This window comes from Malania oleifera, chromosome 7 (genome assembly GCF_029873635.1).
Source record: "Malania oleifera isolate guangnan ecotype guangnan chromosome 7, ASM2987363v1, whole genome shotgun sequence".
Classification (NCBI taxonomy): Eukaryota; Viridiplantae; Streptophyta; class Magnoliopsida; order Santalales; family Ximeniaceae; genus Malania; species Malania oleifera.
The window spans coordinates 2,723,959-2,751,285 of record NC_080423.1 but is presented as its reverse complement, the minus strand read 5'-3'; the positions used below and the strand labels follow the sequence as shown (position 1 = coordinate 2,751,285).

The 27,327-nt window shown below is 36.8% G+C and overlaps 1 protein-coding gene across 2 annotated transcripts in view; it reads right to left on the bottom strand.

Moving 5' to 3' along the window:
- The window catches only part of LOC131160173 (cyclin-dependent kinase E-1), a 61,245-nt gene that overhangs the window by 4,608 nt on the left and 29,310 nt on the right, over positions 1-27,327 (bottom strand). For both annotated transcript variants that reach the window (XM_058115558.1, XM_058115559.1), the window contains 8 exons: positions 16,438-16,507; positions 15,817-15,911; positions 14,742-14,775; positions 14,468-14,552; positions 14,218-14,295; positions 11,304-11,351; positions 2,857-2,889; positions 2,585-2,693 (listed from right to left, as the gene is read on the bottom strand). In XM_058115558.1, the coding sequence (XP_057971541.1) occupies positions 2,585-2,693; positions 2,857-2,889; positions 11,304-11,351; positions 14,218-14,295; positions 14,468-14,552; positions 14,742-14,775; positions 15,817-15,911; positions 16,438-16,507 (552 nt within the window). The remainder of the gene's footprint in view (positions 1-2,584; positions 2,694-2,856; positions 2,890-11,303; positions 11,352-14,217; positions 14,296-14,467; positions 14,553-14,741; positions 14,776-15,816; positions 15,912-16,437; positions 16,508-27,327) is intronic.

Sequence of the window (27,327 nt, the reverse complement as noted above, 5' to 3'; positions counted from 1 at the left end):
CTGCGCACCCTTAGAAATCAATTGCCTTCCAGCAACACCTATGCTTCCTGAAACTACCTGACTACAGGATCGACTCTTACAGATCTTCTTGCTGCCTACTCCAATAGAACCTGACTGAAAAGAACTCACCAGAGCAACGAATTCATTCCCAAAATGCGACCAGCCATCACCTTTTGGTCCTTCAGGAACAAAAATGGAATAGCTTTCACCCCTCCATCCATGCCCTTCCAAAAATTTCCCTGCCCTAGTCGCATGAATCCCCATCCAATAATCAACATAACCCACCCCGAAGCTTCAAAAGCCTATGCTGAACCTACCAGCATAGATGAGAACTCCTGTGAAAACCATGTTGCCGTAGCTCAAGAAAGTCATACCCACCGATTGCATTTATGATTCTTCTCAAGAAAAAAACAGAGGTCCAACCTTCCCTACTTCATCCAATCAGACTGAAGGATTTCCCTTCAATCTAGACTGTTGAATCCCCACCATCAATAATTAATGGCACCATGGCAACAAGCAAAACTGAGATGAGCGCAAAGGAACCATTGCGAGAGAACTAAGAGTTGAAAACTGATCCAAATAGAATCATTCAATCTTAAAATTAGCAAACTACGCATAAACTAAACCAAATCTACAAACCTGATCATAAACTCAGGCAGCTTAATTAACAATATTCTAATTGAACCTTTCCAGACTAACAAAATCTGGTGAAGTTTAAATATCGGATAGTCTAATATCAAATGAGAAAGACTTGTTATGGTGTAAAGAAATACATGTTGCTGTTGTACTGCTATCCATTAGTCCTAGTTAAATACTTAAATTCATGGAGCCTAGAAATTTTTGTATGAGTTTGATGCAGCTAAAATTCAGGATATCACAACAATCATTACTTGGGGCTCAAGCAGACTTCATTGGGATGATAAAGAAGCCTTCCATGACTGCATGAAATATTCAATTACCAATCCATAGCTTTAAATAATGTGTTGACCATTCAGGCTGTGGGACCAAGAGCAGCTATGATCCTGAAAAAGCTTCAAGCCTCCAAGATGGTGAGAACTATAAAAAGGATATTGTGCCAACATTAAACCACTACTCATTAAATTGAAACCATTGAATGCACTAACATCTGATGTAGGAAGATGAAAACAGGGATAAAATGCATGTAATTTATGGCCTTGAAAGGAAAATATGGATGATCTTTGAGATAAAATTTAAGAAGTAATAAGAATTAATCAATCAACTTGGTATTGGAGCATCTTTGGAAGGTTGCAGATCTTGAATGTAGAAGTTCTGAGGACAGGAGGTGCGGATAACAACCATGGTCTTAGATTTCCATGATCCATCAATTTTTCATTTTCCACCACCCTCAAAACGAAAGAGCAGTCAATTCCTATCTTACAAAATTTTCAAAGAAATTTTAAGTAATCATTCAAAATTTGTTGAAGTGTCAAATTAATGAAGTTTGTCAAAATTTTGATTGTGGAACAAAATTTCCTCAAGATTGAAACTTGAAATTTAAAGCCCTCCAAATTGGAATTTCCATCTTGATTAAAATTTGAAAACAAAGATTATTACTAGAAGAATGGGATTTATAGCTTAAAGAGTTCCAAATTTTAGGCTATATATATATATATATATGTAAGTATTAGCTACAACATTTTGTTTGATCTTTCATGTCTAAATTTGCAGCATTTGCATAAGAGATAATATTTAATTAATTTATGAATTTTATTTACATTAATTGAACATGTTAAATATGGTTACTACTAAATTATCCACCATGTAATTATCATGTATGTATTTTATTTACAATATTTTAGTTCTAGATGTCGCATTATTATGTCTACTCATAATTACTAAATTTTGATTAAGATACTCCATGATTTATTACTAATTTCCATTATTTTTTAAAATTGAAATCAACATCAAAATTTCCATCGAAGCTTTTGAATTTTATTTCATTCAAATTTGAAATTTAATACCTTGACATCAACATGGATGAGATGAATTTATCATCTCCTTTTGCCAAGGACTGAAAACTTGAGGCTTTAAGTAGAATCTGAAGTAATCCATATGGTTTTTCCATAAGACTTTGCCCTAAATACGAGGTTATTCTGGCATACAATGGATCTTGCAGCCTAATTTGAGTTGATTCTCCATCACACACATAGACAGTAATAGTCCTATGTTTTTAATTATAGAGACCTACTTCAGAAAGGATGAAGGTCATATTGAGAAATTACTCATTTGAGTGGAATATTGTAATGTTGCCTCAATGGTGCACTTGAAGGGATAAAGAGAGCCTTCAACTCACCAATCCTCTCTCCCCTTCTTTCATGTCACTCTTCTACTCAAATCAAGAGAATTAAGAACAAAAGAAAATTGGCAACATATTATGCACATCAAAAGGTCCACCCTATGCAGAGCACTAAAAAAGAATTACTGGCAACCCAGTAATTCCATTGATAATAGGTTCATAAACTGAACATATGGGGAAAAAACTAGGATTTCAGACCAACATTAGCAGCAATAAAAACAAAGACTCAATTAGTGCTCAATGGAAATTTAAATCATTCAAGCATACCGGTTGAGAAGGTTGAAGGCTAGTTGTTCCTTCAAAATCTGTATTTGTATCCACTGGGCGAATAGGATAATTCACGACCTTTTCCGTCGGTTGAGATGGCACCAGTGCACTGATAATTGATATTACAACAACTTGGTCAAAGTGAAGAAAATATGGACCACATACATCTACTGAAGACATTTACTAGGAGATTCACTTTTATTTTTACTTTTTGTGTCATGCCAAATGAGTAAAGCGTTGAAAAAAAAGTAATTGAAAATAGGAAAACTTACTTGCGTCCAGGTAGAGGTTCAAGTCGAAAATACCTAGAAGCCAAAAAAAAAGTAATTAGAAGATAATGCGGCAATCACAACAAATGACTATACTCTAATGTCAAACTCAATAGTAATATCCATTAATTTCAAGATAATGTCAACAAATGATCAAGGTAATTTATATCATATAAATTACATATTTCATCAATTAATGATACGTTTGAAGGTAACATCCATAATCACTAAAAATGATCACTTTCGTCCAAGAACGCCTGCATCAAATGCGTAGAAGCTGCACTATTACACAACGGACTTCTGATCTCCCAATATTACAAACAACTACCAGAGAGAGAGAGAGAGAGCGAGAAAGAGAGAGAGAGAGAGATCTAGTGGCTGCTATGGACCACTATAGGGCTACTGTCAAACCCTTGATTACTTTGACATTGGTATTGTCAACTCATGTGCCAAGGCAATAGCATGAGATGACCTATCATGAGTCATCTTGACATTCGGTGAATTGACAATGTATGTTGCTAAGGAGGGAGCACATAGATGCTAAGTTGCCTACTTGACATGAACAAAGATGGGCGTGGTTGGAACCATGGTCTTTGACAAGGTTGCTACAGTAGCTGGTTTCGGTTGACATGGTCGGACGGTTAACTCAGGTATATGTCAAGTGTCTCATTGACATATGGTACTTGCTTGTGTGTGGGATAAGTCATGGTTAAGGGAAAAACATGCATGACACAAGGTGTTGACCAGCGGGCTGTGTGCAGTGTCAATGACAAGGGCTGCAGTTTTGACCAGGTAGGGCAGTTACTTGACAGTTTTCCTTGTAGTGGCTGACATGCAGGCTTGTCTGAACTCTGAAGGGATAACTCATGGGTTGACATGTGGGAATGTTTCTAGCCACATAATTATAGACATAGTCGGTTAAGCCTTGTTGGCAAATGTTGGTTGCGTCCAGCACAACCTAGGTAGTTGGGGTAGTCAACTATAGGACCCTAAACGGTTGGGAGTGTCAACAGTATTAATGTGATATGCGTGTGGCATGAGACACTGAAGGGAATTCATCCATGGTGTTCCTGCACAAGCAATGAGCATGTAATCCTCGTCTCTGAATAAGAATAAGTTTGAGAGGTGTTGCTCCTGTAAATTGTTGCCTTGGTATGTCATTTGTTGCTTGTGTATGTCATTTTTTTTACACACAGGATTAACCAAGGAATTCAGATTTTGTGTGATTGGCATAACCAAGTGAGACTTGGTGCCATCACAGTGTCAAAGCGTGCTGTGAGAACTTAGATCCTATGACAGCTACCATGGGATCACTACAGCATTTATATACATATTTTCCACCTTTCCTTTTCAGTTTCTCAGATTTTCCCTTTAACACTTGATTATAATTGGCCACATGAAGAGGAGAAGATTTTTTTTTTTTTTGGGATAGAAAAAGAAAAGAAAAATAATACAAGAAGAAACTCATTGCAAGTCAAAATAGCAAGGCAACCCCATTGAGTGTAAAAAAAAAATCGTATTGCCAGAACACCTTGTAAAGAATGCCCACAAGGATGCTAAAAGCACAATCTTGTCCAAAGCACCTCCACAAAAGAGCCGCAATCTTGAAAAATTCAGGCATTCCTCTCCAGACAAATAATCTAAACAATAGAAAAAAAAAAAAACACATACACACACACACACACAACCACAACCATCCAAAAGCTTTAAAACCAACCATTCAAAAAGCTTCCAAAGTTAGGGACTCAACCAACACTCTCCCAACAAACTAAAAAGTTATGTTCCACAAGCACCACACTAGGGGCAAAGTGCAAAAATAAATGAGTGTGATCCTCATTACTACCATGGGACAAAACACATATATCTAAAGATAAAGCCACGTGTGGTCTTCTTCGACCCTGCAATATATGATTGGTGTTAACTCTAGAATGGCCATCCAAACAGAAGCCATTACCCATGAGGAACTTTAAATATCAAGAGTCCATTGGCAAGAGGAAAAGATTGGAAAACCCATTTAGATCAAATCAAAACAATTTACAAGAAAAAAACCACGAGAATTATCCAAACACAATATCCTACCATCCCCACAATGAGAATATGAAAAAAATAAAGCAACCACAGAAGCGAAGAAATTTCTTTCACCTCCCTATTGATAAGATTATGAAAAAAATGAAAATCCCAAGACACCTGGGGCCTTCCAAAACAAGAGAACAAGAAATGGGAGCATCAGAATGCAAAGAGAAACGAAAAATGAAAGGAAAAGCAACAGAACAGCTAACAACCCCAAGCCAAATATCCTTCCAAAACCAAATGGTACAGCCATCTCTCTCATACTTGATACAACTTACTAGGAAAGAAGAAAAAAATTACTTGCAAGATGAATTTCATGGACTTACATGTGATACTATAGCTATAAAATTTGTATCCCACCCATTCTGTTGTAAACAGTTTTTACTTTTAAGAACCCTATGCTAAAAAGAATTGGTTTCCAAAGGGAACTACCATAACCATTTACCCACCAAAGCAATGTTTTTAGACACCAAATTACCAAGATCAACCACCCCAATCAACTAGTTCACAACTTAAAAGATGGTCCCTTTCTCAGCAAACCCTTACCAAAGAAAATCCCATAATCCCCTGAAGCTTATGAGCTACCCCTACCAGAATCTTAAACAAAGAAAGAGAATACAGCGGGATCAAAGAAAGATTCATCTGAACTAGTAACAGGAACCCGAAAGAGAAGAGTGCACCCCTCCACCCATCAAGACGTTTAGGCACCTTAATGATCACCAGATCCCAAAACCTCTCATACAAAGGCCCACCTAACGGAACTCCTAAATAAGACAGGCCACTCCAAGACCCCACACCCCACAAGTGCAGGCAATCTAGAAATACGACAAGACTAACAGTTACACCACACTTCCCAAAATTAATCTTAAGCCCTGAAACTAATTCAGAAAACTGCAAAATAGAGATAATATTGCAAAAAGAGCTCCAAACAGCAACAAGAGATGATAGCCATTCCTACCTACAGCAGTGCCCTGGACAAGACCCCTATCATTGGCCCTCTCATTCATTCTGTTCAACACATCAGTAAACAAAACAGAAAGAGAAGGAAATAAAGGATTCCCTTGCCTCACATGACACCCTAGAAGCTAAAAACCAATTTTTAGGTTGACTGTCAATAATCACACAAGAGGAAGTAGAAGAAAGGCCCAATCCAGCCCCTCTTTATCTATTACCAAAAACCTTTCGTCTGTAAGACCCTATCTAAGATATCTTCTCAAAATCCAACTTAAAAATTAAACCATGTTTTCTTACACCTAACATCTTCGACCACCTCATTAGTTACAAGGACAGAATCCAATATATACCTACCTCTCCCAAAGGCTGCTTGCCAACTAGGTATGTATTCACTATTACCTTATCTATCCTATCAGCAAGAACTTTAGTCATAATCTTAGAAACTCATTGTCAAGCTGATAGGTCTAAAGTCACTAATTCTGGCGGAACCATGGTCTTAAATTTCCATGAAATTGTTGAAATTTCCATCGAAATTTCCAATCTCCGTCACCCTTGAAATCGAAATGACAATTGATTTCCTTTTTGCATAATTTCCATCGAAATTTCAACGAATCATTTGAAATTTATCGAAATCTCTAAATTTTAGCAAAACTTGCAGAAATTTTAACTATCATAATTTCCTCAAAATTCAAATGACAGAATTAGGAATGAAGTGAAATTTCTCTCTTCATTTATTTTATTTTTTTATTGAAATAAAAAGATTATCACAAGAGATTTTGAAATTATATGAAAAAATAAACTTACAGCAACATTTTTTATCTAAGAATTCAAGTCTAAATTATCATTATTTGTATAATAAATAATATTTAAATGATTTTGGAATTTCATTTGTATTAACTGAATATTTTTAATGCACATTATCTTATACACAAATTATATTACAACTTTTCCACCTCATATACAACATAGATGTATTTAATTTATAATATATTAGCCCTAAAACTTATGTCCATTTTTTTAGTTTCATAAAAGAATTCCATGATTTACTACTGATTTCCATTATTTTTTCAAATTGAAATTGACATCGAAATCGAAATTTCCATTGAAATTTCCATACTTTGGAGCTTTGAAACTTGAGTCAAAATCCAAATCTAAGACCTTGGGCGGAACAATCCTTCTTAGGAACTAAAGCGATAAAATTCAAATTCATACTCTTGGGGATCACTCCATTAGCATGAAACGCCAAAGCACCTTTAGCAGGTCCGACCCAACAACATCCAAACAAGAGACACTTACAAGGGATTCATTAATTGAAATTTTGATATTCGTAACTTTTTTGCTAAAACAAGTTTTATTTTATTTTTTTGCTTTTTTTTTGTTTCTTTTTTCTATAGAAAGAGATGCTGAATCCATTAGAATAGGAAGGGGAAAAAAAAAACAAGAAGGAAAATAAGGAATCCTCATCAACAAAAGGAAGAAAAGGGGAAAAAATAAAAATAAAACAATAAAACAACAATCAAGAAACAACAATCTGACTAACAAAGCAAGTCAGTCCCGTTTGATATCAGAAAATCTCTCCTTTAAAACAACCAGCAGAAGCACACCAAAGCAAGACAAAATAATGAATCTTCTCCCATAAAAAAGATAAATCCAGCTTTTTCTCCATAAAATACGAGCATGCTGCCCCAGCCATAAACCCCAGAGAATTGTGAAAACAATACAAGACCACAGAGCATGTGCATCCTTCCTTTTTTACCAAAACCAGAAAATGAATTGATTAGCAGATCCTCCACTGACTCTGGACAAACCCAATTTTCTCCCAAAAGGCCAAAAAGCTTATTCCATATATTCCAAGCAAAATAGCAGTGCAGGAACAAATGAGTCTCTGTTCAACTATCAAGACAAAGAGAACAACATCAGGGAATGTGCCTTTGAAGGTCTCCTACTCTGCAACAGATTGTTGGTGTTTATTAAGAACAATCAATCAAATAAAGCATTGATCTTTGAAGGATTTTAGCCTTCCAAATAATTTTATGAAGTGGAAAGGAAATATTTGCACTAATCAAATAACCAAAGAAGTATTTGCAAGAATAAACCCCCAGAAAATCTAAAGAGCAGGACAACTACCTGTCCTAAAGGAAGGAAAACAATTCCCTAATAATAACAAGAAGGAAGACAACAACTCCGCCTCCCTATCATTAAGAGTTCCACAGAAATGGAAGTCCAAAGAAACCGCATGACCTTCAGAAATCAAAGAGGAGGAAATGGCCTCATTATGCCCCAAACTCAAGTGGTAAAGACTAAAAAAAAATTCGACAAAGCAACATTATGCACCTAGATATCTTCCCAAAACAAATGCAAGAGCTATTACCCGACAAAATTATTATGAGGAACAAAGAGGGGGTAAATCAGAGAGATACATGTCCACAGGCCTACCAAAGAACATCTAAATTCTAAATTTACATCCCACCCATCCACATTCAATCCAAATTTTCTTTTAATGACTTAATGCCAAATGGAGGGCTCTAAAGGAAACCGCCACAACCATTTAGCCAAAAGAGCTGTGTTTTTAGACACCAACTTACCAAGACCCAATCCCCATACAACTTAGACCTACACACAATAGCACCAAAGTGATGAAAGTGGAGTTAATGCTCTTGCTCAGGATCCCTTTACATATCCACCCTAATCACATCTTAACAATCTCACAAAAAAGATAAAAAAAAAGCCATATTAAATCTACCCATACCCAGCCTTATCCCTCTTCATCCCAAACCCAGGTTCCTTCACTTCCTCCTCCTCAAAAGATCTTTTGAACCAACTCAGATGATCCTTAGAAATGGGATTCCAATCTAAACCCTTAATTCATAGACCCACAAACATCCTCCTTAGACTAAAGATTGAAAAGAAAAAAATAAATAAATAAATAAATAATCAGTACATTTGCAATCAAATCAGGATCACAAATAACCTCATCTCCTCCCAAGCACGGTTTTAAATTTCCAAGAAATTGTTGAAATTTCCACTTTCCACCACTCTCAGATTGAGATGTCCACAAGTGATCTGAAATTCATTGAAATCTCGAGATTTCAGCAAAATTTTGGCAAAATTTTAACTATAAAATAAAATTCCATCAAATTAAAAATTTGAGATTCCAAAACCCAAATAGAAATTTATCTCTTAATTAATCTTATATTTTTATTGAAACTAAAGATTCTTGCAAGAAGGATATGAATGATTGCTTTTATACTTTCAAAATTGTATGGAAAATGAAAGTAAGATATTAGCTACAGCATTTTATTTGGGGTTGAAATCCCTCCTCACTTTCAATAAAGCCCTCCTTGAGAAGTGGTTATGGAGGTTCATGAAGGAGAAAGACCACTTTTGGTGGGATACTATTATTTCAAAATATGGGCTTGAACATAATGGTTGGACAACACACAACAAAAGGAGACCCTATGGAGTGAGAGTTTGGAAATTCATCAGCGAAGGATGGGAAGATTTTTTTTTAATTTGTGACATTTCAAGTGGGAAATGGAGTGATGCAGGGGCAGCATCAAGGTTCTGCAGCCACGGGAGAATTTAGAAGGAAATAGACAAGGAAGGAAATGGAAGGGAGGAGAGACAAGATGCCAGGCGGGAACTCTCGTTCAATTCCAATTCAAATTCATCAATAATTAACTTACAACATGGCTTTCACACACTATTTATAAGAAAGCCTTGAAACATAAAATTACACCCCCACCTTCCCCCCCCCCCCCCCCTAAAAACTACATGAATTACAAACAAACCCATACTTTACACAAATATTACAAACAAGCCCCCAAAATACACATAATACTATATACTACTTAAACTAAATACATAATAAACTACTAATTAAACCCAACAATTCCTTAACCCCACTCTTCTTAATTATTCTCCAGCAAGGATCTTCTCAAGGTTTTGCTTCTTGCCCTACATCATTTTGTTAATAGATGCTTTCCATGCAAAGAAGATGCTGAGAATGTAGACCAGTTAGTTACTTACACCTCCCCTGCTTTGGACCAGAAATTTTTGGAATCTGGCCATTGCGCTCTTATGGGACAGCACTTGGTCACTGCTGAAACCGCAGGACAGGTAATTTGGGCATGGAAGGGCATTTCTAATAGAAGAAAAAGAGCCTTGTCCTTGATTCTACTCACTATTCTTGGATTGTGTGGAGAGAGAGAGAAATGCCAGAACTTTTGAAGAACAACTATTTCTCCCACAATCCTCAAGAATAGATAGCTTACTACTCTTCCACACTGGTTTAATGGGCAGGACATGCTGGACACATACAATTCTTGACCTCTTCAACACAGTATCACACAGTTGATTAATTATTTTGTTCTCTCTTTTATTTGCTTGTACTTGGGTGGCTCCCCCTTGGTGACCCTATTTATGCTAGCTATCTCTCTTTACTAAGAACAAAAAGAATTTGGTAACCAGAAACTCCTCAGTCCTCACATTGCCGCTTAAGATTTTAAATGTGACCAGTGAGTGGATGATAATCATTCGCAACAGCATTCTGCATCTGCCATAAACTTGGAGGACAGTGGCGGCTCCATGCTACTCCACAACCAAGTCTTGATCAGGATGATGACCTTCTGAAGTTGGGAACGTGGATCATCAATCAAGAATTCTAACTTCTCTAGCTCAAATAAAAATTTTCGTAGGATTTAAAAGAGAGATAAAAATGGCAAAATCAATGAGGATCAGATGTTACGGCTTTGATCCTATGTTATAAGAAGAGAGAGATGAACAGTACCCACGATTAACCTGTGAACAGTTGTAGCTACAAACAGTGACTGCAAACAGTCAACTGCTTTGATATAATGTTACTTTAAGTTAGAAAGAAGAACAGAGAAGAGAAAGAAGAGAGGAGAGAACAATGGAGGAGGGGAACAAAGTAAATGCATTCTTTTGGGAGAGATAACCCTCTTATAATATTAAAATACTTATTTTACACATTTGCACTTATAAAAACAAATAGACAATTGTACAGATCACTAAACATTTTTGTTAACAAGTTCTTTTCTGACTTTAACATCCACCCTCCCCCAATAAAAAAAAAGAAGAAGAAGAAGAAGAAAGAAAGAAAGAAAAAGAGGACTAGCATCTAAGAAACCTTAAAGATCCAACATATGGCATACCCAAAAACAGTCACATAATCTCCAAGAGGAATATAAAAAGAAAATTCCAGATCATTGGAGTGAGAAAAGAAATGTGAAAGTGTGAAACAATTCCCAATTGTTTCACTACCTCCAGTTATTAATGCACTCCCACAAACTTACTCTAATACATGTGTCAAGCTATTTAAGTGTCCAGTGCTTCAACAGACAGTGGCTCGGAGATGCAATTAAAAGTTTCAATCAAGAGCAGAGACCGGGAGAGAGAGGCCATACTCATGTTCTAAAGCTTGTGCGGCTGTTATACGCTTTCGAGGATCATATCTGCACATAAAAAAAAAGGCAAAAAATAAGAATGTTCCTTTAAAAAAATGGAAGGATTGATTGTACTTCATATTTCCCAATGAAAGTCAATATACATGAGAAAGAAAGCACATATCAGTTAAAATTTGAGCAAATGAAATTACAAAGGAAGGATTGATTATAGTTCACATTTCCCAATGAAAGTCAATATACATGAGAAAGAAAGCACATATCAGTTAAAATTTGAGAGAATGCAATTACATTAGTACAATACAACTTAAAGCACCAACAATCAAACCAAACGCCACTCATGCTTTTAATTTGAAAAACAAAATTCAAGACTCTCCAGAATGTAATTTTATAAATTCTGTGAACTTCATAAATTTTTTTGAATCAAATTAAAAGAAATAAATATGACAATCAAAAATGCTGCAATGCACACACAACATATACAAAATTACAGCAATGCAGATGCTGAATCAAAAAGAGAACATGCACTATCTAGATTGACTTTGCTTCGGACTGGGAAAACAAAATATATACCTGCAACAAAATTCAAGACTCTCCAGAATGTAATTTAATAAATTTTGTGAACTTTATAAATTTTTTTGAATCAAATTAAAAGAAATAAATATGACAACAACATATAGAAAATTACAGCAAAGCAGATGCTGAATCAAAAAGAGAACATGCAATATCTAGACTGAATTTGCTTCAGACTAAGAAAAGAAAGAATATACCTGCAACTTTTTCCCTTTTTTTTTTTTTTCCCCTAATCTGTAAGACGATGCATAATGAACTAATGACTCCAACAGGGAGTCATCTAATAGTCTCGTAACTTAAAATGCAAAAAAAAAAAAAAAAAGGTTTCTTGTGGCAAACATAAGCCACCCCCACCCTACCTCTCAATCCTCTCCAGTTGCAATTTCTTTTTTATTTTTTGAGGAAAATGTGTTATTAAATAAACTTCTACTCACCCAAGAAGTGGGGCAAGAGAGAGAAAAGGGAAGAGAAAGTCAGTAAGGGCATGTATATAGTTCTAGGGATCTATCTTTATCAATTTCTCTGCCATGTCACACTGTAGATAAAATTTGTGAACTTCATAAATTTGGATCAAATCAAAAGAAATATATATGACAACCAGAAATGTTGCAATGTATACATACATTTAAAAACATGCAGCAATGCAGATGCTGAAGTAAAAAAGAGAACATGCCATATCTAAATCGGCTTTAATTCAGTCTGGGAAACAGAAAATATGCCTGTAACTTTTTCATTTAAAAAAAAAAAATTCCTAAATCAGTAAGACGACATACAATGAATCCAACAGGGAGCCACCTACTAGTCTCCATGTAGGTTATGTAACTTAAAATGCAAAAAATAAAAAAAAAAATCAGCAAACATAAACCCACTCCACCTTTAATTCCTCTCTGTTTGCAAATTTTTTTTAAGAGGAAAATTGTGTCATTAAATTGATTTCTACTCAGCCAAGAACCGGAGCACAAGTGAGACAGTGAAGGGAAGAGAGAATCAATCGGTGCAAGTTTGGAGTTTTGGTAATCTTTATCGATTTATCTGCCCTGTCATCCTGTTGCCCACAGTTTGCAAAACCAGTGTCATACTGTCATTAGTTCTTAATGTGTTTCTTTGGGCTGGACTGCTTATTTGTTTAGTTTGGGCTCAATTAAAACAGTAACAATTGCAGTTTAATCCCTCCTACAAAACACAGGTTTATGAGATCAGAAAAAACTACCATAAACTTGTGATATTAATGATTTTGCCAATCCAATCCTAGATCCACTAAACAATCTTATCACAGTACAATTTTTTAAGTGCTTTGACATGTTCAGTTATTCTAGGAACAAAATAAAAATTACATTGTTTTAGCTTAGAAAATGTGAATTTAACAAAATTGGCCAACACATATTAATGCACGAAGGAAACATTTTTGGCCACACTTATCATGCCTTTCATGCTTTCCTTCATTCTGAAGACTTGCAATCTTGCAGAATATGTTAGACTAAAGGATGCAGCCATTTGAACCAAAAATATTGCTTTGTTCTTCTCAAAATACCACTGAACCCAAGAGCTTAAGGATATAAGCAGACAATGTGTACCAGGTCAACTGCTAAAATATTAACATAGTTGGCTGCTGGAGCCAAGCAACCAGACCTAGCATAGAAGTATATAACAACTTTGAAAACAACAACACATTTTAAAATATATTAGTGACATGTAACATGCCCGCAATCTAACCCCCCTCCCCACCCAAAACCCCAAAAAAAGGAAAAAGAAAAGAGGAAAGCAAAACAAATAAGAACAACCCACCCTTACCCAAAAAAACAACAAACGTAAAATGATAGAACAATTTCCCTGCAAACGTGAAAAGCAATTCGCATGCATAACATGGAAATGAACACCATATGGCAGTACTTCACTGAATTATCACACATTCTGCAAAAGTTTGACAAGGAGCATACTTTTGTCTACTTTGAAATTATCAACAGAATTATTTAATCCAACATGTAAACAAAATTAGAAAACATAACACCCAGTGCACAAAGCACCCATGCCAAACTGGGGTCTAGGGAGGGGGTGCAGCCTTACCTAAAGAGTCAAAGAGGTTGTTTCCATGACTAAACCAGTGACCCTTCTGGTTTGCAAGGAACACCTTTACCATTGGGTCAAAGCTCGTCCTTATGTAAACTAAAATATATGAGAATTGAAAATATAAATTAGTTTTACCAGAGAAACCTCATGTGAATAGGATATATCCATAGTATATAGTATAAGGAACCAAACTACTTTCATGGTTAGATAATTCCTAAACATTTACGAAAACAGAAAAAAACATTTAAGTTCCCAAAAAACTAAAAAACCACCATACTCAAGCATCTTCGAGAGGAGATCATATGCAGCACTTTTCAGAGGGAGATGCACAACGCTGTGAAGTCCAGGATTGTCGCTGTTTGAAGCATCCACAGAGGAAGATAAATAATTGGTAAACAGAAACAAAGATGCAAATGAAGCCTCACATGAAAGCTGATCATGAATTTAATATAATATACCAATAAATCCTTAAATAGATAATTTCAAGTGCTTAGAAACTTGGGGGAAAAAATAAGAATGAAACATACTATTTATGCCCCTGGATGTGCTGTGAGTCTGATTGCCAATGCGGAAGATACACAAGAGTTGGCCACTTCTCCTGTGTGGGATGACCTGATACAATAATATATTGTAACATGGCCACAAGAAAATATGAAAACATAAATATGGTTCAAGACCCCTACCTAAAACCTTCAATATTTTGATAAGCGGATAAGATAATAAACTGTAATAACTAATAAGGCCCCACAATAAATGTTAAAGCAGAAAAATGGATCAGCCACAATAACAAAACTATCTTACCTAAAACCTTGAATATTTTGTCAAGTTGATCAAGCTGCAAAAAGTAGCAATAATATTAGGAAGCAGCATAGATACCACAAAGATCTATATATAGTAATGTAATCAACAGCAAGTGGCGTCCTCAGGTCGCTGCAGCCCTGTATTGCCTGAGACGCTACATGCCTAGAAAATGCTCATCTAAGTAAAGTAAGATACTAATTTTAGAAAGAGAAGCCAAGGGGGAAAAAGCATAATAAAGCATAAAAGATGATGACAGAAGAAAAAAAAAGTCAAAAATTTAAGGAACAATAAGAGTCTAAAAAGGGAAAAGCAGGTAAAGGTTAGCTCTGGGGGAAAAATAAACACCATATTGTCACTTTTAAATAATGAAATTAGAGTGATGCTTTGATGTTTTTAAAAAAAAAAAAAACTGAGGAATAGATGCTCTATTATTTTTATTACATTATAAAACTGAGCCACGCATGAATGCGTGATATGAAGAAAAAGATAAGGTAGCAGAAGCAGCAGCTTTGTTTCGTAAACTTTGTAAACCTATAAATGAACAACTCGATCTCCAATAAAAAATTGCATAGAGACAATGTTAACCTTTTATTGTGCTCGTAAAAAGATGCACAGATTGTTCCTTACTAGCTCATACATAAAAGAAAAGAATTGGATAAAAACTAATAGACCCGTTAACTGAGACAGCCACCACAGATGGCTCTCACCCTTCAAAAGGTATCACCCTAGGTGAAAAACTTGAGCATCTCATTAACCTCGCTTCACCCGGAGGGATCTAAATTGCTTTTCTCTAACCATAACATCACCCTAATGCCTAGGAAATTGCCTCAATAAGACCAACATATCATAACAATAAAATCCTACATCTTAAAAGCAAGCGGGGGTTGAGGCACTTCGCCTTTCAAAGAAATTCACCAGGGCACAATGATGAGCACCTATTTGAAGTGCTTCAGCAAATCATTACCTTAGTAAACAGGAACTTGCCTTTACTAAACTGACAAATAGTGTTGGTACAAAGCTACATCTTAGGAGACAAATTTTTGCATTAAAAAAGAGGAAAAATAAGTTTATGTACCTGAAAAGGATTCGGCGGGGCTTTGACCTCTTGCCCTTGAAATAGTGGCTTCAAAGTCAGAAGCTCAGCAAATATGCATCCAACAGCCCACATATCTAGTTGCATTTATGAGGAAAATTTGCTTTTTTCATTCAAAGACAAGAAAATATCAGGTATGGACAACAAGTTCTTTTCTTGGTTCTTTTAAGCGATAAATAGAGAACTTCTGCCATAGTGGGTCAAGGGTGCTCACCATAATTCACATATTTGACATTTTTTAAACTCTAAGACTCAATTTAAAGGATATTATTTACCCTGTCACATTAGAAATTTCCATGGAATGTCAATTAATAACTCATTGTACATAGTATACCAATTTCCTAAATTTCACGTGCTCATAAGAACTTCACTATTTAATTTTCAAAAAAAAATAATTTAAAAAAATATAAATAAAAATATTAAGTGAAGTGCAACTAGGCAAGATTAAGGAACATCTAGAAGAAAATCACAAGGAAGCCACGATACTGTCCTATAGGCATAACTGACTTCATGTGGGCTTACGTACTTGTCAATGTGGTTTCTATGGCTTGTAAACAAAAATATGTAAATAAATAAATGACAGAAATTAGTGCCAAAGGATACCAACAGCACTAGTGTAGTGCTTAGCTCCAAGCAACAACTCAGGTGCACGATACCAAATAGTTACCACAACCTGCAAGGCATCATCAGAAAAGTGTACTCACACTATCACAGAATAAAATTCAAGCACCCAAAGTACACATGGATAAGATTTTGTTTAAGCTATTAGTACCAAATGCATGCACCAAAAGTATATGGATAGAGAAGCAATTTCAGAAGATGCCACAAGGTCCTATAAAATTACAATAAAATGGGACCTTTTATGCACAAGAGGGCAATGTTTTATTAATTTCTATATTTGTACCCATAGGAATGTCCAAATAGTCTTCCAAGCAAATCACATCAAGGCATTAAAAATTGAGAATCACACCACCTATAAGACCCTCAAACTGAAGAAGTGCCCTGTGGACACAGGCGATCTGTCATAGGCGATGGAAATCCCGATAGTCAAGGTGCAATGCAATTGTCAAGGAGCAGCCTGTAGCAGGCAGCTAGGTCAGTGTTAAAATCTCAATCCCGAGTATCATTGTAAATAATATACAAATTAGGGAAGTGGGTAAATATGGGGGATTTGATATTATTCAGTAAGGAAATTGTTTCCTTGTTTAGAATAGGTAATCGTATTATATATTGGGATGTACATATTGACAAAGTAATAAAGAAAATATTCAATTGTTTCTTCTTTCATGGTATCAACGCTAGGTTTTCTTAAACCTAGCTAAACGATGGCTAACAGCACCATCAACAGCAAAGGCTCTACCTCTTCTGCAAACATCATCGGTGACTCAGAGGCCACATTCGGTGGGGGTTCGAATGGGCTAGATAACACAATCTTTCCACTCTCATTGGAAAAATTAAACGGAAAAAATTTCCATGAATGGGCTTAGTCCATGAAATTGGTGATTGAGGGAAAAGGGAAGCTCGGTTATCATACCGGTAAGCAGAGGCAACCAGACCCTTCCGACGCTGTAGCCTTGCAAAGATGGAGGTCCGAAAACTCCATGGTCACAGCTTGGCTCGTCAACTCGATGCAACCATCAATCGGAAAAGTATACTTGTTCTTGCCAACGGCGAAGGAAGTCTGGGAAGCCGTACGTGAGACATACTCCGACACGAAAGCTACTCGCAAATCTTCGACATCAAGACCCGATTGTGGCAGATGAGGCAAGGTGAGAGAGGTTAGACCTGGCAAAATGGATAAAAATCCGTTAATCTGAACCGTATCCGATCCGTTTTAACCGACTCATAATCATCCATTTGCTAAATGAGTCGAATATGAGTTTTCATTTTCATATCCGCCTCCTTAGTGGGTCGGGTCGGGTTTATCCGGCGGATATCCGTCAACCGCTTACTAAATATAAACCCAAACCCATAAAAGCCTGCTGCCCAGCCCGGTATAGACATCCCACAGCCCCCAAAGCCCAAAGGCCCAAGTGCCCACACACACACAGCCCGCACGCGGCACGCCCTGCCCCTCTTGAGTCTCGGCCCCTGAGCACCTCCCACTCCTAGAGTCCCACTCCCAGCCCCCAGCCCAGGCCAGCCCTAATGCCAGATTGCCAGCCCCATTCGATTTCGGCCATTTCCATTCCCATTCGAAAAGAACCCTAGTCGGCTAGCCCTCCCTCATCGTCTTCATTTGAGAAAGATTTTGAGCCTTAGCCTAAGCCAACAGAGACTCAGAGAAGGAGAAGTGGAGAACCAGTCGGCGGCCGCACGAGAGACAATAGAGTGAGAGACCCTTCTTCTTCGACAGTTCGACCCTTCGAAGCCCTCTGCCCTCCGAGTGTCTGACGACTCCGACCCTTCTTCTTCAACGCTTCAAACCAACAGGACCTTTATTCAGAACCAGTGGGTCACGGGTGTTCTTCATCTCCTCTGTTTGAGGGCGCTTCAGATCTCAGAAGGTAGTCCTGACTCCGAGCTCCACTCTTTATGCCTTTCACCATTTTGTTTGTCTTCACATGCCGAAAACACTGATAGTCTGATATATATATATATATAACCAATCCACAAACCAATTCAGTCCCTCCCATCAGTTTGGTTCTGAAACTAGTTTGGCTTAGTTCAGTTCAAAATCTTGCCACCGAAAAAATTTGGTTCGGCTTTTGGTTATAAATTTCGTAGGATGCAATATTGTTATTTGACTGACCTGAAAATCATATTTGCTTGCATAGGAATCCTTTGCTAGAATTAGTCTTCCAGGAAAACCCTCATGGAGGAAAAATACCAAATCAGATTGACTACGTGTTTTGTCAATAAAAAAAATCAAATGATCGGTGGTGGCGTTGCCAAACTATTCAATATCAGTAAGTGAAAGATATTTGTGAGGTATTTGGGTGGTGAGAAATTTATATTTATAAACCAGAATTGGCAAAACACTCGGACCATTATATTTCAAAAGGAACAATTTCTGCAGGAAGAAGTTTAACGTTCATTGGGGCATTCGTGTGAATGGATTAACTTAAAATTTGGACTAGAAACAAATTTGGTAGTGGATGTTTTAGACGGCAATTGGACGCCCCAAAATGGTGGGGCATGGGTTTACTTAGGGCTTACTTAGGTTAGAAATATTTGCAAGTAATTATTGAAAAAATAAATTATTAATAAAATTATATTTGAGAATGGCGGATTATCCGCCCATCCGCCATGAATTATCCGACCCGAAACCACCTAATCCGCCACTTAAACGAGTCGAATATGGATTATGATTTTTTCACCCGATAATCCACCTTATCCGCCACGGATAAACCGACCCGATCCGCTTTGCCAGGTCTAAGAGAGGTGTTACCGAGTATTTCATGGAGATGACTCATCTCTGGCAGGAGCTCGATCTAAGCATCGACGAGGAGTGGGAGTGCTCCGGCGACAGCACGCGATACCAAAGGAGGCTCGAAAACGAGAGGGTCTTCGAGTTTCTTGCCGGCTTGAATCGAGAGCTCGACGACGTGAGGGGACAGATCCTTGGCCGGCGACCTCTCCCTTCAACCCGAGAAGTCTTTGCAGAGATCAGGAGGGAAGAGAACAGTAGGCGTGTGATGCTTCGGCCTCAAAATGAACCTGCTGGGCTGGACCTCCCCATACCCGTATCCGCCCAAAAATTAGATGGGCACGCTAGACACGCTGGGCCGGATGTCTCGGCTCTTGTATCAAAAGGCCCAGGGGGACCAAGTCAACGACCACAAAAAGGTAAATTATGGTGCAAACATTGCCGAAAAACGGGTCATTTAAAAAATACCTGCTGGGAGATTCATGGAAAATCGGCAGATTAGAAACCGAGACAATACCAAAAAAATCATGGGTACCAGGCCAACACTGACGGATCAACTGAAAGATTACAAGGAGAGAACAACAATACCTCTTCCAGCAGTGCATTCAGTCCTGAACAGTTGGATCAGCTATATAAGATGATTTCATCAATGCAAACATCGGGTCAATCTTCCTCTGGTTCCCTGGCTCACCGAGGTAATTATCTGTCAGCTTTAAATACTACATCATGTTACAAATCTCCATGGATAATTGATTCGGGTGCATCCGATCATATGACTGGGTCTTATCAATATTTTTCATCCTACTCACCATATGCCAGGAATTTGAGAGTAAAAATTGCAGATGGCTCTCTCTCACCAGTTACTGGAAAAGGAAGTATTCGCATATCTGATTCTTTAACTTTACAATCGGTCCTACATGTCCCCCAAGTTATCTTGCAATATGTTATCCATCAGTCAGTTAACAAAAGACTCGAATTGTTCTGCTAAATTTGTTTCCTCTCATTGTGTTTTTCAGGACCTATCATCAGGGAAGACGATTGGCACTGTTAAAGCGTATGAGGGACTCTACTACTTTGAGGAGGCAAGTTTGAGTGAACTATGTAATACTGCAATTTGTGATTCTGCATCTACTTCTAGAAATAGTGAACTTTTGTTATGGCATTCACGGATGGGTCATCCCAATTTTCAATATTTAAAACGTTTGTTTCCTTCTATTTGTTCAAATAAAATGGCTTCTGAGTTTCAATGTGAAGTATGTAAGCTTATTAAACATTGTCGTACTTCTTTTCCATCATCCATATACAAACCATCGCGCCCATTTACCATGTTTCACAGTGATGTATGGGGTCCCTCACGTTCCCTAAATCGCACCAATACAAAATGGTTTGTTACCTTTATCGATGACCATACTCGTCTTTGTTGGGTCTACTTACTGAAAGACAAAACTGAAATCCGCTCTATTTTCATCAATTTTCATACCATGATTCATACACAGTTCCAAACTCATATTCAGATTTTATGTACTGATAATGGTACGGAATATTTTAATACCATCCTGGGAACTTATCTTCAAGATAATGGGATTGTTCATCAAAGTTCTTGTGTGGATACCCTTCAACAAAATGGGGTTGCTAAACGAAAAAATAGACATATACTTGAAGTAGCCCGGGCATTAATGTTTACTACCAACATGAAACATTATTTTTGGGGCGATGCCATCTTAACAGCCACACACCTCATTAATCGAATGCCAAGTCGAGCACTTTCATTTGTCACCCCTCTTCAGAAATTCCAGGAGCACTTTCCTACCTCTCGACTCCCTTCCAGTCTCCCACTGAAAATCTTTGGTTGTACTGCTTTTGTTCATGTCCATGCACACCATCGCAATAAATTGGATCCTCGTGCCATTAAATGTATCTTCCTTGGTTATTCACCTACCCAAAAAGGCTACAAATGCTATAATCCAGTCTCAAAACGATTGTTCGTTAGTCTTGATGTCACTTTCTTTGAAACCACTCCTTATTTCTCAAAGCCCTCTCTTTAGGGGGAGAAATGGAGTGAAGATCGGTTCTTTGATCTCTTTACTACTGAATCTGCGTCATTCTCTCTGGTTACTCCAGGTACTAAAGAATCAAGGGTATCAACAAGGGCAATCAGACCATACACTGTTCTTCCAACAATTTGAAGGAGGTAAGAGAACAATTCTAATAGTGCATGTTGATGATATAATCCTTACTGGCGATGATACTGTAGAAATGGAGAGATTGAAGAAAGTTTTGGCTACTGAATTTGAAGTTAAAGACTTGGGACAGATGCGGTATTTTTTGGGCATGGAAGTGGCAAGAACAAAAAAGGGAATTAGTGTCTCTCAGCGAAAGTATGTTACTGACCTCCTAGTTGAAACTGGCATGCTGGGATACAAACCCAGCGAAACCCTGATGGAAACAGTAAAGAGGGTTGAAGATTGTGGAAAACCAGTAGAAAAGGAAAGGTATCAGAGATTGGTTGGCAAGCTAATCCACCTATCACATACTAGACCAGATATTGCATTTGTAGTCAGTGTAGTAAGTCAACACATGCATTCACCAAAAGAAGTCCACTTAGATGCTGTATACAAGATCCTTAGATATCTCAAGTGATCCCCGAGAAGAGGACTCTTCTTTAAGAAATGTGAAAGCAAGGAAGTAGAGATCTTTACAGATGCAGATTAGGCAGGATCAGTGGAAGGTAGAAGGTCCACCACAGGTTATTGTACATTTGTCTGGGGAAACCTCGTAACTTGGAGAAGCAAAAAATAGAATGTAGTGGCTCGTAGTAGTGCTGAAGCTGAATTCAGGGCAGTCGCTCAAGGGATATGTGAAGGATTATGGTTACGAAAACTCTTAGAGGAATTACGGGTCCCAGTGAACCTTCCTATCAAACTCTACAGTGACAATAAGGCTGCTATCAGCATCTCTCTTAATCCAGTTCAACATGACAGGACTAAACACGTGAAAGTAGACAGACACTTCATCAAAGAGAAAATTGAAGAAGGAATTATATGTATGACTTATGTACCAACCAATGTCTTAAATTTTGATTTCGACTCAAATTTCGAAACTCCAAAAGTATGGAAATTTCGATGAAAATTTCGATTTCGATGTCAATTTTGATTTCGATTTGAAAAAATAACGGAAATTTGTAATAAAACATGGAATTCTTTGTGAAAATTTAGAAATGGTTAACAAACATAATAATGTAAGTTTTAGAACTAATATTTTACAAATTAAATACATCTATGTTTTGTATGAGGTGGAAAAGTTGTAAAATAGTATGTGTATCAAACATATTTGTAAGATAATGTACATTAAATATATTCAATTAATACAAATGAAATTCGTAAATCATTTATATATTTTTTATTGTACAAATAATGATAATATAGACATGAATGGTTAAATAAAATGTTACTGTAAGTTTATTTTTTCATATAATTTCAGAAGCACTTGTAATAATCTTTTGTTTCAATAAAATAAATTAAGATAGAAATTTCACTTCACTCCTAAATTTCTCATTATATTCTGACGAAATTTCATCGTATAGTTAAAATTTCAACAAGTTTCGCTAAAATTTTGAGATTTCGATAAATTTCGGATGATTCGTTGAGATTTCGACGAAAATTATGCAAGATAGAAATCAACTACCATTTTGATTTCGAGGGTGATGGAAATCGGAAATTTTGACAGAAATTTCGACAATTTCGTGGAAATTTAATACCATGGTACCAACCAAGGAACAAACTGCAGATATTCTCACTAAAGGGTTGGGACGACAGAGCTTTGATGATCTTATTAGCAAGTTGGAGATGATTAATATTTATGATCCAACTTGAGGGGGAGTGTTAAAATCTCAATCCCGAGTATCATTGTAAATAATATACAAATTAGGGAAGTGGGTAAATATGGGGGATTTGATATTATTCAGTAAGGAAATTGTTTCCTTGTTTAGAATAGGTAATCGTATTATATATTGGGATGTACATATGAACAAAGTAATAAAGAGAATATTCAATTGTTTCTTCTTTCAGCCAGTAAGCAGGACCCTAACTTGTGACATAGTTGAATAGGGAAGAACTGATCTTGGTGAACCCTGAAAATGTGCCAACACGTGTTAACAAACTTCTCACATCAGTTGGAAATGAGAAAAGGTAAGGACCCATATACATGGGTTTGGGTATGCTCACTTCAACTTAAAACACTTTTAACTCAGTGAATGAGAACTTATTACAACTTTTGGGCCTAGGCGTGATGAAGTGGTATAGAATATAGATACAGTTACCTGCCAAGCTACTAGATGTTATCTGGCTTCAAAAATCCACTAAACGCGCCGCACTATATTTTAGTTCAAATTCAGCTCGAGCTATTAAAGTACTTGGACAAGTCAAGTTTGAATTTCATAATACTCGACTCAGATGCACTCAAGCTTAATTGAGATTCCATTATTTCATGGCATGTCTATTTTATATATGATATATTAGATAGACAGAAACCTTGATCTAGAGTAAAGGTGCTGCACATAAACCTAAAGGTTCCAGGTTCAAATAAAAAAAACTACCTTTCATAGAGGCATTACATCATTCCATTCTTAGACCCCCAAAAATTTGTGGAATGGGTCATCCATACATACATACATATATATATATATATATATATATATATGTATGTATATTATATTTAACATAATTATAAACAAACTAAATATAACCTCATAACGAATCAAGCTTTTTCAATTCAAGCTCGAGTGTAATAACAATATGCTCTAACAAGTTTGAATTGAATTTCAAGCCAAATATTTCAGAATTGAGTTTGACTATCCCACTATGTCGACTCAACTAAACTAAAATGCATATCCAGTATCTAAGTCAGATCAGCACTAGCAGACTACAACTTCAAGGCAAGCCAAACCAAATTCAGTGAGTGTTGAATGAAAAAAAAAAAAAAACAGTGAAGGAAAAAGTGATTGCCCCATCCCAACTTATGATGGCATCAAATCAATTGATTCCTACCTCAAACTGAGTCCTTGAAAAGGAAGAAGCAGCGAGAGGACGACAGCAGTGACGTAGAACAAGAAGCAAGACCTTGATAAGATCCTTGTTGGAGAATAATTAAGACAACTTGGTAAAAGGAGTGTTGGCTTTAGCTAGTAATTAATTGTGTGTGTTTAGTTTAAATAGTTCAGGATTATGTGTACTTGGGGCTTGTTTGTAATATTTGTTTATTTTAAGGGTATGTTTGTAGTTTCACGTAATTTTAGGGGTATATGTGTAATTTCATGTGTTAGGCCTCCATAGTTGTTGTTGAAATTGAATTCAGAAAGTGAGTGTGTGTTTCGCCCTTTTATCTCCTCTCTCCTCTCCTCCCTCTTCCCTCTTCCTTCTTCCCCTTTTCCTCCCTCCTCTCTCCTGGCAGATCATTGACGCTGCCCTGCATCAAGCAGAATGTCAAGAAGGCGATGGAAACAGTCAAGAGCAGAGTCAAGGTCCAGTTAGTAGGAGATCTCTAACCAAGCAAGTGAATAACACCCTCATCTCAAAACCGGCTAAACAAGGAAGAATGAATCCTTATGAATACTGAAATGGAAGAGAAATAGTACATAGTTGATGTGAATAGTGCATTAGCTAAGTTTGTTGAATGTTGACGCAAATGAACAAAACTTAACAAATTGGTTGTGTAGAAGAAAAACTAAAAGAGCATAAACATGGACTTGAATAAGTTTGTTAACTTGAGCTTTAGCTTTTAGCGAAGTGAATGAGCACTTACCCAGTTTTTTTTTCTCTCTTACTTTTGGGCTAGCAAAAGGAAAAAAAAAAAGTTAAGAGAGGATGAAATACAATCTATAGAAGGGCAAAATGTCCACAAACCCAGAACAGAATGTTAAAAATTAACCAAACATTAAAGACAGTTTATCTGAAAACCCCTTCTTTAAACCCTTCCCATCATTTTTTTAATTTGATAGAAAAAGAAATTCATTAGATAAAGAAAGAATGTACAATCAGAAGAGAAGGCATCTCCCTAACAAAATCTGGGAATCCCCAGAAAAACAAAACATAAAAACACCAAGCAATATGGAATCTTCTTCCCTGAAAAAATATCTTAAGTTACGTTCCTTCCACAAGCCCCTTAACACTGCAAATACCTTAATAAAGCACAATTCCATAAAGCAATACCTTCCTTCCTCCTCCTAAACCCCACAAAAGATATTACCAAGAACTCCTCCACTGTTCTCGGACAAACCCAGCTTTCTCCAAAATAATTGAATTGCTTATTCCAAACCTTCCATGCAAAATCACAATGCAAGAAAGGTGAGAAACTGATTCTGAAGAATGAAAACAAAGCATACATATGTCAGGGGATAAAGCCTTTAAAGATCTCCTCATCTGCAGAAAGTAATTAGTATTTATCCTATTAAGCACAACCAACCAAAGAAACACCTCGATTTAATGGCAAATTTTGACCTTCCAGATTGCTTTGTAGAGAGGAAAGAAGTGATTGGTACCAACCAAGAAATCAAAGAAAGATACAAGAAAAAACACTCGAGGAATCCAACAACCAAGATCGAATATCATCCCTGGAAAATACCCTACAATTGTTCAACATAACCAACAAAGAAGATAATTCAATTGTTTCCCTATCATTCAAGGCTCTCCAAAAATGAAAATTCCAAGAAAGTAGAGGACTGCCTGAATCTACAATAAAAGAATAATGGGATCATTTTGCTCTGAGGTCAAACGAAATAAACAAGGAAAAGAGGTGCCCAAAACAACATACCCCAAACAAATATTTTTTCAAAAATGCACCCCTTATCCATCACATATTTGGTATGGGGAATAAAGAGAGGATAAATCAGGGAAATAGCTCTCCACGGGCTTCCCGAAGAACATCTACAACCCAAATTAGTACCCCACCCCTTCTCATCATATATATGCAGTACTTTAGATTATCCAACTCTCATTGTGCCTTCTTCTTACTTTTTCAGCAATCCAATCTCAGTTCAAGACCTTAAGGAACAGTCGACCTCAAACCCACATTCACTTCCTAGCCTACTATTAGATGCTCGGGTCATTATCCAAAGATGAATCAAAATCATGTCTTGTTGAAGTATTGAGAAAAACAGAAAACCTAATTACAATGATAGGTCTCTCACTTTATTCATAATATATGTCAAGCACATGTCAATGACCATAATACCCTTACTAACTCTCACTTATTAACATAACACTAACACATTAATAATGCTAAATGAATAGAACAACCATTAACGGTCCCCTCAAGCTGGAGCTTAGATATCATATGCTCCTATCTTGTTACAGATGAATCTAACATTAGCACCCCCCCCCCCCCCCAAAAGATTTAGCAAACAAGTTAGCAAGCTACATACCAAACTTCACATAAGTGGTTGTAATGAGCTTCTGCACAAGCTTCTCCCAAACGAAGTGGCAATCAACTTCAATGTGTTTTGTCCACTTATGGAAGACCCAGTTAGGAGGCAATATGAATAGCCGCTTGATTATCACACATCAACTCCATGTACTAAAAATGTAGAAAATCCAGTTCTTCCAACATGTTTTTCAACCAAACAAGCTCACATGTAGTGTGAGCCATGGCCCTATACTCCAACTCAGCAGTTGATTTGGACACCACACTTTGTTTCTTACTCTTCCAAAGTTCCAGGAAATCAAATTACCACCAACAAAGATATATATCTAATTGCAGGTCATTTTTCTGAAGGTGATCCAACCCAATTTGCATCAGTATATATCCCTGATTATAAGTATGACCCTGATCTCGATATAAGACCTCTCCCAAATCCTCCAAGAATCCAGAAATTGACTCACAATGCTTGTTACAAAAGATATATTTGGTTTGAGTGACTATGAGATAATTCAACTTTCCAACAAGACTCCAATAGTCCAGGGTCAGGCAATAAATCACCATACCTGGCACCAAGGTCTTAAATTTTGATTTTGACTCAAATTTCGAAACTCCAAAAGTATGGAAATTTCGACGGAAATTTCGATTTCAATGTCAATTTCGATTTCAATTTGAAAAAATAACGGAAATTTGTAATAAAACATGGAATTCTT